This window comes from Atractosteus spatula, chromosome 5, assembly GCF_055471065.1.
Source record: "Atractosteus spatula isolate fAtrSpa1 chromosome 5, fAtrSpa1.hap1, whole genome shotgun sequence".
NCBI classification, from domain to species: domain Eukaryota; kingdom Metazoa; phylum Chordata; class Actinopteri; order Semionotiformes; family Lepisosteidae; genus Atractosteus; species Atractosteus spatula.
Window position 1 is genome coordinate 28,629,774 of NC_142710.1, and position 11,565 is coordinate 28,641,338.

Genomic DNA, 11,565 nt, shown 5'->3' on the forward strand with positions numbered 1-11,565 from the left:
TCGCAAACATAATGCAGTACATTTAAGACTTTAGCTCATCTGTGGTGTAATACTGAAAACTTTCAAAACATTGTGTAGGATTTCTCAGCTTAGCCATTGTTTCAGTATTTATCCCAAAATGCAAATGAGAAAAAGGAAATTATTTTCCTTTTATTTTTATCAGTAAACATCCTGATCATAAGACGTGACATAGGATCAATCCTTGTCTTACAAACCCTGCCAGTAAAGCTGTGCATTCTTGCATTTGCTACCGTTCACAGTGCAAAGTGCTTTCTAGGCTGAGCTGCACTTTCTTTACTGTGCCAGTTACATTTGTATCACTGCACACAGGCTTTGGTCCTTGAATTAAAAAATACTGTACATTTTACAAATGTCCACTACGTTCAGGACAACCCATGAGAACATAATTTAAATTTTAAATAATCAAACAGCAATGACCAGATAAAAAAAAAACATCTGAATGGTGTCAAAGAAGCCTGCAAGGATAAAACGGAGACAATGTCATGTGTTCAGAAGTTGACATCCGAAATAATACTGCACTTAAAGACGGTCCTTAAAATTCACATTGGATTCTAAAAATGTGATCTCCCTCGTTTGGCTGAAACATTGATTTCTTCATATTAATTTTTCAAAAAAAAGAATTCATATAAATATATTGGGTGTTATTCTGTGATGAATCTCTACTAAAATCTAATCAACTGAATTTTGTTTAATTTATCGCCTTTACAACAGCATGTAAAAGTGTGGACAAAACAAATGGTTCTGTCCTTCTCTAGGAGGTACAAAGAAATCTTTGTGCAACCAGAGATCCCTATGTCTGCAGTTGGAATCAATAAATTCAGTATTAAAAGGATTTGGCATTCATCGCTTCTGGATTATTTTACAAATGTGTGCATCGCCCCAGTCCTGTTCAAACGAGGCCACTCCGTTTATATCATATTCAGCAGGTGGCCACAGTCCTCTCAAAGCAGTGCCAGCTCAGGGAGCCAGTGCTGGGCTGCTCTCTCCTAAGAAGACATGACCCCTTGTGCCTTGGTTCCTCAGCCAGTCAGAGGCTCCCCTTCCTCCACCCACAGCAGGTCCAGAGTCTCGGCCTGCCGCAGCTCTCGCTGGTGGATGCGCCGCAGACGCAGGATGTAGAGGAAGATGGCCAGCAGCACCACCAGGATGCAAGCGAAAAACAGGTAATGGTTGTATACAAAGGAGAAGCGTAGCCAGCTGGAATGACTCGGTCGGAACGCCTCCTGCTGCAGGTCCCTGGAGTAGAAACAGACAGAACGTCTTCCAGACCGACCTTCCCAAACAACTTGTTGAAAACACAAAAGCCAAATCGGAAATAAATTCTATTGACACTTCAAAAGAATAAGCTAAGGAAATGCAGAAGGAAGACTCTTTACCTGAGAGGCAGGAATCGTGTTTTAAAGAGAATAGCTCCTAGGGTCCACTGCACCTCTTTGTCGTAGACCAGCTGTGCAGTCTTCAAGTTGGTGTAATCCTTGGGGAATTTAAAACCAGAGTGTAGCACCTCATACATCCATGCAGACTTAAAGCACTGGTACCTGAAGAAGTGAAAAGGACAAGTGGGCGAGCTCTTACAAGTTGAAGGTGGACAGAAAGTAATCAACATTTTCTTATTTTCAGAAAACTAAGCACTACTATTTCCTTTTGAGAAAAGACGGTGATCTGTGCTCAAACAGGTGATAACTAAAGCAAATTCTTCAGGAATTTCTGAGAGTACTGCTCCATCGTAAAAGAAACAATGATACAGCTGTGATTGCTAGACAAAACTATGAATTTGGGCAAGTCGTAAATTTAGAAGTAAGCAACAACTATGAGGCAATCTGGGAATGCCAGCATTGGAATCCACGTGTGACTAAAAGCTATTTCCCAAAACCTTCATGCCCCTTTCTGTTGTTCCCTGAAGGAAATTAGTAAATCTACACTCTGTTAAAGTGAAATGGTTTCTTCATCCACAATTGTTTAAGACAGAAACCTGACACATCTGCTGAACCTGGAGGTAATAGATACCATGCAACTATCTTTTTAAAAGGGAAAGAAATTGAGAAAGCTCTTATATTTCCCTCCAGAAATAAACTGTAATACTGCACACCGGGTATAGGCAGAATAAATGCCCATGCCCGATTAAAATTAAAAATCTTTTGGGTGGCAGCAGTTCACAGCAAAACCACAATGAATATTCTAAATCCAAGGCTCACGTGCTGTGGATAGCATCTGAACTTACTTCAGTCTGGAGAGGTCAGCCTGTGGGGCGTAGAGGCTGCTTTTAAATCTCTGTTTTAAGATTGACCACTTGGTGGCACAATAATCCTACAGGAAACAAGAAAGTGCCAAATTATAACTTTCCTTTGAGGGTAGTTTACTCATTTCTTTGGGGTTCTCCTTTATTTTAGTGTTGCACGGGAAAAAAAAACATTTTATCACTTCTTCATGTCTTTCAACAGCAGATGTAGAAACAAAGGCATATGTTTCTTCATCCTGTTTTTACATTATTCTTTGAAGTGGAGACATGAAAGCAAAATCTGAGCATTCCCACATGACATGTCTTGGGATGCAGCTGGAATAAAAGCATGAACACTAAGAAGAGAGCAGGACCAGCCCTTGATCTTCACTGCAATGTGATGTCACAGCTTTGCTGCTCCTAAGAGCTTATTTCATCAACCTGCATGCAGATGGTTATATCCACAGACCTGGATCAACCTAATACTGCCTTGGGACAGCTTAAAAGAAACTAGCTTGAATAATGGGACAAACAATAGTTTTGAAAGCAATATTGGTAATGTATACTGTAAATGACTACTGCTTTAGGAATTCAACAATATGACTTGTGATTCATTTTGGCAAATTTCATGGTCTTAAGAAACAATGGCAATTATGACACCCAAGTGGAAAAAGCATAAGAGTCAGAATACTGATTTAATCAATTTCCCTTCGGGATCAATAAGGTCTTATCTATCTATGTAGTATCCCCACTGATATGAGATGTGAAGAGGAGTGGTGTATGACAGGTACCGTAGCAGCCCTGGTGTACTTGGTGCTGTCATAGAGTCCACCGATGCGCAGTACATCTTCTGTGCAGTAGTAGAACTCTGAGAAGCCATAAAACTCGCTGTTGTGGAAGTCGATGGGAGCCTGATACACCCCCGCAAGGGAGATGTTGTTATTGGACTCCTCCAAGAAAGGCCTTACAACCTCTTGACACTTAAGCCAGTCTCCATGACCTCGCAGGAACACTGTCTGCCCACCCCTTTGCACAGAGTCAGTCAGCCCCACTGGCAGGCAGGGGTCTGGATATGGTGTGGACACACTCATCCCAGTCTGATCTCCCGTTAACCTGTAGTTAACAGGAACATGGAACACAAAGTGAGAGCACTGCACAGCTGAGTTGCAGGTCTGTGGTTTCTATAATAGAAATCCAATGAGGAATTCCACTGCAAAAAAGACTATTGTGGCACTGCCGTGATTACCTGCTCCTGGAGTAGGTGCTGTTGACTAGGAGGTCCTCGTAGCGTTGCCTAGCCATATTGCCTCCAAAGCCCAAGAACGTGGTGACATAGACACGGTAGACATGCTGAGTGTGTTCAACATCACAGCCCAGGTTGAACTCAGCCAGCAGACTCTTTGCAGCATCCTCCTGATGAAAATGATTAGATGGCAATTGCAGTAATAATATTTCAGTAAAGACATTAGAGTTATTTAAATATAGACCAATTCATCTTACTTATGTTACACGCAAGAAAAATAAAATATCATCGGTATGGCAACAGGATTGTTAGAGACAGTCGACATGGATTTATAAGGCACTTGTTTAATTAACATGTTGGTGTGGTTTGAGCCAAACAAAACATACATACATCTATTTTCAGAAAACTTTTGGTAATGATCCTCATTAAACAACAAATTATTTAATTATAGACAGTACTTAATGTAACGTAAGTTTTTGTCTTATGAGCTGGCAAATGAATAGAAGGTAGAATACAGATAGGAGGGTGAATACTACAATAAATCAGTCGAGCACCACAGGGACTTGTATTAGGATGATTGCCCTTCCTCATTTATACCAACAATATAGACTCTTGTGTAGTTAATAAAATAGTTATAATTGCAGATTACACCAGTGGGATTGTGGGCTAATACAGTGGGATTAGCAAACAGTGCAGACGCTGCAGGGGAAATTCCAGAAGACAAAATACAAGACTAGGTGCCAGATGACATTTAAAGTAAACAAGTACAGATTATTTATGAAAAACTCCTTAAGGATTACACCTGCTTCCCTGGTGAAGAAGAAAAAGGAAAGGATGTGAGGGTATATTGTTCAATTATGTTAAAATTGTACAGTGAATAGTAGCAGGACCTCTCTTAGAAAACTGTGCACAAATCTGGTCATCATGTTACAAAAAACGATATTGCTGCCCTGGAGTCTGTCCAGAGTCTGGGAGACTACAAGAGGACATAATTCTTACACTGTTTTTTTGTTCCTGCTTTCACAGAAAAGCACACATCTTCATTTACTGAAGTACTGTTACCTGCTCAGGTGAGGTAAAGGTGATCGCACTGGGCACCTCGTAAGCTATCTGCAGAGAGGCCCCACCCATGTCAATGATGCCTACTGTGCGCTTCCGGCTGATTGGTTGCTGGTTTTGGGTTCCTGGTGACACTTTAACCACAGCATCCTCTCCTAAAAGAGACAGGCACACTACATTACTTCCACACAATCTAATGTCAATTTGCAAAGCTGTAAGCTTTGAAATCTCATCTGGCTATATGAAGGCTCGCCTTCTTTACAATGTTAGTCACTTACAGCTGCATTTTCCTCTCCTTGCTGTGGAGCATAAGCACATCACGCATAAACACATCTTTATTGTTAAAAAATGTGAAAGGGTTTTTTCGTAGAAATTTTTCAACTGTTTTTCTATCTTTGTATTGTACATCAGATAGTTAAATCAAACACATTCATGCTATTAGTTTAAAATACTAAAAAGTAACCATGACTGAATGAAAGAGAAAGGATAATTGGTGCAAATAATTTGCAAAATCAAATAAGAAAATAGAATATAAAGTTAATGACAAGCGTTTTTACTCACCCTCTTCTGCATGGTCAAAGCGGCCAAGCACAAAGTTAATACCAATCCATGCATACACCCCTGCAGAAAAAGCAATGCAAGCCTTTAGCATAAAATCACGCAGCAGTTAGTGGCACTGTGACCGCTCTCAGCCCCCAGACCCCCCTACCTTCTTGTTTCCCAGAGATGACCTCTGCATGTGAGCTTGAAAACAGGAAATCAAATGCAACTGGCACATCGGTGATCAGGTCCTCAAGGATCGCCTCCTGCTGGCTGGCAGAGACAACAACAAGACTGAGTTAAACTCGGCTTCACTGGGTGCTGTGTTCACATGGGCTTCCTCCCACCTCCCAGAGACGAGCGTGCTGGGTTTGATCCGGTATTCAAAATCGTCTCTTTCTCCACAGGCCTGCAACAACCTGACCACAGGGGTTGCATGTGTAGCGCCCAGTGGAATTTGCCACTTGCTTTGCTTTGCATTGCGAGATACGACGTATTGTGTGTTGTGAGTGTTGCGTGGATTCTGTCACATGGTGGGGAAGCTTGAGAAGTGAAGCAGTTATTCTTTGTGGACTGGAAAAACAAGACACTGTATGTCCCTGTACTCTCCAGGTGCTTTCTTAATAACAACCCATTGTATACAATAATTAAAGGTATCTGAGTCTGTGGGGGTCACATATGTTCTCAGTCCCACTTTCTGCTATTTAATTCCTGCATAGGCTCCAGATTGCAATGACCCTTAGCAGGACAAAGGGTTTTCTGGAAATGGACAGATAGATGTACACTACATGCTAAAGAAACACAAAAACTAAGCATAACAGGGATGCTCCCATTAACAGGTAAATAACTTAGTTACTTTGCAATTTCAGGACTTAAATGCAGATCACAACTGGTTGTAGGAAGCATTACAACCACAAAGGACTGAGGTATAAACCTCAAGTGTCAAATACCTCAATGAGAACTTGTGGGCTGGGAAACAGTGCCAGGAATGGGTTTTCCTGCAGACAAGCAGAGGAGTAAATAACTGCGTCTGAGCACTCCATGAAAGAAACAACACACTGAGGAGTGCAGCCCTACCTCTCAGGAAGCATCCTCATGCCAGCTGTGCAAAGGATATAGAGAGGAGTTTCCTTGTGCTTCTTTCTGGGGATGTGTCCAGCTGCAAAGCTCAGGAGAGGTTGGAGGTAGTCACTGGCTTTGTCAGGGGTGAGGGCCAGTGTTGATATACCTAAGAACAAACGAAGACACACTGTTTGCATCAGCTCATGCAACAATCAGACCCATTTCGATCTTGGAATTTAGCAATAAGGTCCAAAGCAGCTTGTTAAAGAAAGCTTTAGTTCCAGATCGCCAGTGAGATCTGACAAAAGCCCAGCCCTCCCTCTGATCCATGATCTGTTCTGCTATTTGAGTAGCATTCTGCTTTGCCCCGGGCTGTTCCTGACCTGGCTTGATTTTCTTGACCACAGGGGTCCGGCTGCGGTCTCTCATCTGCCGGATGTCAAGCAGCGAGTGAGGGTTTCCATTGTGGGGGGGCCAGTAATAGACAAAGACCCGTGAGCCACTGCTGCCACAGTCCACCACCACCCCAAAATTCAGACTGGGATTAGCGACATCGGTGGCCTCCATAGTCTCAACTATGGACAGGTACCTGTGAGAAGGGCAGAATGATGGCCTTTCAAAACTCCTAAACATAAACAGAATGAATGGAAATCTATTGTAGTTCCTACGCCAAAAAGATGCAAGAAGGATTCTTTGCCTACTCATAGCCTGCAAAAAACAACTTGGAGTGGAGATCATCCTTTATTTGCAATACGTTTATCTGAAGTGGTCCTGAATTGTTCAGCATATGAGAAAGAGTAAGAAGCCTAATAAAACCACAGCACAAAAGCTTGCAGCCTTGGAATGATCTATAATTGCCATGAACAGTAAATATTGTGTATCATTACATCATTTATGACAGTGCAGAAGACTATACCAGAGTAATAGGACGATCTTGAACAGGCTATTGATATTGATAGTAAATTACCAACTCTTTATGCGTAACTATTATTCACAGGCTTTATAAATGTGCTGCATTTTGCTTATGCTGTGAAACAGTACACTTTAACTTCCTTTGAATGAGCAGTCCCAGAAGACGACAATGAAATAGTCCACTTTTAGAGAGATTGAGTTTCCCGACAGCTGTGTCCCGTACCTCTCTCTGGGTGGATTAAAAAGCATTAGGTCAGAAAAGAAAGACTGTACTTCTCTTGCGCCTGCTTGCATCTCCTTTAAGAAGCTCATCAGGACAAAACAAAATCGACCTTAACTTGATTAGGATCAGAGGATTTTCTTCTTGTAAGCAAAAATTAACACTTCATTGCCTTCGTCGGCAGAAATTTAACACCGTTCTTCTCGAGAGCGATTACTGGTGATAGAGACAAATTGTATTAACTAAAGAGGCTCCGGAAGGGAACGCGATTAACCTCTTTAAACAAATCAGTTAATTTCCAACTAACTTCAAGGAATGGCAATAATGGAGCACTGGGATGCTTAAGTGCTAATTGATCAACGAGGGCCAAGAAGTTTCACGTCTTTTCTTCTCAAAATTAGATATTAAATAAGATAATTAGCTACAGACTGGGTAGTACAGACTAATGCAGAGATCTTCCTAAACACTCCCACCAGGGGGCACTAAAAGTCTGCACGTTTCCTACTGTTAAATCAGTACAATGAATGACATCAAGGCCCAAAAAAATAATATATGTCTTCTGGAGAATTTATATTTGACTTTTCTTTGGCTTAAAACATCAATGGAGTAGTGAATTTTATTTTTACTTCCTTACTAATAGCTGCATTTGTAGTAGCTTCATTTTAAGGGTGAATTGTATCCAATGCTGAAATACAGTTACAAGCACTCATTTCATCCCAATTAGAATCCTGTAACGTACAAAATATCCTTCAGCATATCCAGACTACTGTGGCGTGTTCTGACAAAAAATACTCTGAAACAGCACTCAATTTGAGTCCCCTATAAACTGGACTGGATCCTGGTGAAATTTAGAGTAAACTTTTAAGGCTCGCTTGATCATGTTAAGGCACTGAAAGATATAGCTCCATATTATCTTAATGATTTAATCATGAATACAATCCAGATGTTAATCTGAGATTTTCTGGTTCAGGCTATTGAACTCTGCTAAAGACCTGGCTCCAAACAATATGCAGAAGAGCCTGCTTGTTTACTTGTGTACTACACTGTGTTTGTAGGCCTCACTGCTCAATCCAGACCCTCTCTGTCAACATTTTCACAACTGGCCTCAACACCTTTTAATCTTGGTTTCACAAATTCAGTTTGATGTGCCTTCTTCCCCACATTATTTGTGCTTCTGCTATGTGTACTACTGTACAGTGCTTTGAGAAACTCACAGCAGTACAGTTTCAGGTTCTTAAAAAAGGTTCCTTTCATCACTGTGTGCAAGTTGAGACAAGACTGAAAATGTTGTTTTCATATGTTTTTCCATAGAGTTTGAGAGCAATAAGGCAAGCTGTCTCGTTTTACAAGGAACGAGAAGGTAAGATAACGTAAACTACAAATCACAGATACTAAAATCCTACATATATAACAAAGTTAAAAAAAATACAAATCAGAAGGAGGAAGAGGAAAACGATGTCTAAAGTTGACCCTCACTATTTTAATCAATAAAAAACTCATAACATTGATAAACTCTACTCTCATCCTTGGTTTCATCACGAAAATGTCCAAATACCTTATATTTACATATATATAAACTGTTGCACACATCAGTACTGACTGGGCCTTTCACAAGTCTGTCAATGACTTAAGTACATTTATTATGTACCATTTTGTGATGCATTGTCTACATTGAGTGGTTTTGTCTGTCGTACTGTGTCTGTCCCAAGACATTGTCGCAAATAAGAACTCTAATGCGCATGTACACGTGGCAATTAACTCCTGCACTCTGCGGTTCTCCGTCGTCTCACACTGACTTGTCGTGCTGGCCCGCTCGGTGCCCAGATCTCCAGTGCTCCATGTGCAGCATGGCCAGGAAGACGAGCAGGAAGCAGGCCAGGAAGAGGAGGCACTGCCGGAGTGAGACTCCGAGGGAGAAGAGGGACACGCTGAAGTGCCAGGAAGCTGGCAGGAGGCAGGAGAAACTGAGCCTGCAAAACAAACACTTCATAAAGGAACGCTGCATGTGAGACTCAAACTGTTTTCCTATACAATACACTGTCCCCCCCAAAAAACAAAAACAACTGTTAAAAGATTGAAAGATTATACAAACGGATCTTTATTAAACCAAGTAATATCAGTATAACCTATTAAACACATATTCTCTAAACATATGGTTTATGACCAAATATTCAACCACGGTGTGTTGCGCTATACAGAGGGTAGATAGTGAACCTACAGTAAGGTTAACAACTTTGAAACAAATTCAGCACCTCTAGTTTGTGAAAAAGCCGAAAAGCTCTACCCTTTCTGACATTCTTTTCCTGTGCCTGTACAGGCTGTGAAAGCGACAAGAGCGCCGCGGGTCTCGGCGCTGGGTCCATTACCGTGCCATGAGTCCTGGCTGGGAGCGGTCGCGCGCGGTCACCTCCACATACTCGGACACGACGTGGCTGCAGCACAGGTCACAGTTAAAGGGGCCGACCGCCCGACCGCCCGGCCGCCGGCAAGCGAAAAAAGACAACAAGGACCAGGAGAATCGCGGCAAAGCCCCACGGTGGCATTATCACAACGCAGACCTCTGGGGTTGGTGTTTTTGAATAACCAATAGCTATATTAGTAATTGAAAACTACTACGATCTACCAGTTTTAGAAAATTCCCGACTGGTTTATTTTAATAACACGACAAACACAAACTGCAGAGATTTAGCTCGTTTTCTGTTTCAGACCAAAATGATGACAGGTAACACTATAACTGTATTAAAAAAAAAATACCAGCAATTAGAGGAAATGAGTTTCTTCATGGTGTCCAGTTTTAAAGACCGTGATTATACGTTACGTATTCAACATCGGCGATCATCATTCAAAAACTATTTCTGCTACAGTCTGTAAAAAGAAATACTTACTCGTTATTGAAATGATTACATTTGGCTCCGAGTGTCATATGTCCCTAAAAGTTAAACCAACCAGTAGCAAACTGTACAATATTAACGGAAGTTAAGTAATATAGATACGTAGACATATTTCTTACCAAATTAAACGCTTTACTTTACAGAGGTAATGCTGGTATGCGTATTCGTTTAAATGGGATTTCGAAAATCATTTTATACTTCTATTTATATTATATTTATATAAATGTTATAAATGTATAATTTTTTTTAAACGGGAAGAACCCCATGACACCAACCACTTCTTCCTCAGAATACGGCTTCCACGTCACCAAGGCAACAGAAGGTACTGTCGCAAATTGCTACACTTTGCTGCATTTGTGCTAATAACCAATGCGTCGTGCTTAGATGATGGAGGAATTCGTTTGTTTCATTCATAACATTACCAGCATTATTTAGAATTTTGCACAAATACATTATTGATTAACTATTAGTAATTCATACTAAATATTACTAGAAGAACAAATAGTGTAGTATGCATATAGTCATGATGACAATTATATAATTATGTTCTTAAAGTAAGAGTATGTTTACTTTTTTACTTTCTATTTTTCAAGACATCAATGTTTGGTTTATATTATGGGAGCCATGGCAAATGACCAAAAAAAAGGCTCGAAAAATCAGTCATAGTCTTGTTTTCAGCCGCACTTCTGTACATGTGAAGGGATTTACGGACTGTCAAGTATTGTAAGAAATCTCCAGAACATCAGAAGAAAAGATAAGATTGTAACAGCGGTTCAATTTCATCTTGACCACAAGGTACAGGGGACCAGTTGTGGGACCAGGACAAGTTTCTCTCAGTCCAGCCAGAGCACATACTAATGCTAATTTCACAAGTGTTCCTTTACTATTAAAATGTGATTATGGGTGTATTTAAGCACCTGTCTTTAATTCTAGAGTTATTAGTTGTTGTTTTTTTACTTCTAGAGTTTCAGCTCTTCGTCTATTTAAATACCCGCGTTTTTATTAATGCATAGTCCTTGCACCCTGACTGCGGTGTAGGCGTTGTGTTCTCATTGGTGCACACTTTATGTGGCATTGCATTCTGATTGGTGCACATTTTATACGCCTTACAGCCTGATTGGTGCTGAGGATTACATTTCAAATTACTGCCCGCAGCACCTACTGACCTGTTTTTAGGCCTGGCATTCTAAAATATTGTTTTTGTTGCAGGGTAGTTGTGGAGGTGATGTAAATAAAAAATATTGTAACAGGTAGAATCTACACTGTGTGCAAGTCTAATAGGGAACTTGGAACACTCTCCAGATACAACATTTTACAGTATTTTTCAATCTGCTTTCTTGCATCATTTAGAAAATGTTAGAGTATTTGTTCCAAACATACAGTAAAAATGTGCATTTTT

General features: G+C 40.6%; 1 protein-coding gene across 5 annotated transcripts; it reads right to left on the reverse strand.

The window, feature by feature from the left end:
• Positions 1–135: 135 nt before the first annotated feature.
• LOC148834863 (ectonucleoside triphosphate diphosphohydrolase 7-like) lies at positions 136–10,469 on the reverse strand. 5 transcript variants are annotated; one of them, XM_088917694.1, is made up of 13 exons: positions 10,286–10,469; positions 9,642–9,707; positions 9,072–9,245; positions 6,527–6,732; positions 6,159–6,309; positions 5,251–5,354; positions 5,103–5,162; positions 4,545–4,696; positions 3,486–3,652; positions 3,031–3,352; positions 2,243–2,328; positions 1,398–1,559; positions 136–1,257 (listed from the first exon to the last, which is right to left on the reverse strand). In XM_088917694.1, the coding sequence occupies exons 2-13, from the start codon at positions 9,647–9,649 to the stop codon at positions 1,041–1,043; spliced, it is 1,809 nt and encodes a 602-aa protein (XP_088773820.1). In that variant the 5' UTR covers positions 9,650–9,707; positions 10,286–10,469; the 3' UTR covers positions 136–1,040. The 5 variants fall into 5 exon arrangements, with proteins under 5 accessions (XP_088773820.1, XP_088773821.1, XP_088773816.1 ...); XM_088917695.1 differs by having other exon boundaries at positions 9,642–9,835; positions 10,286–10,457; XM_088917690.1 differs by having other exon boundaries at positions 10,161–10,457.
• Positions 10,470–11,565: the final 1,096 nt, after the last annotated feature.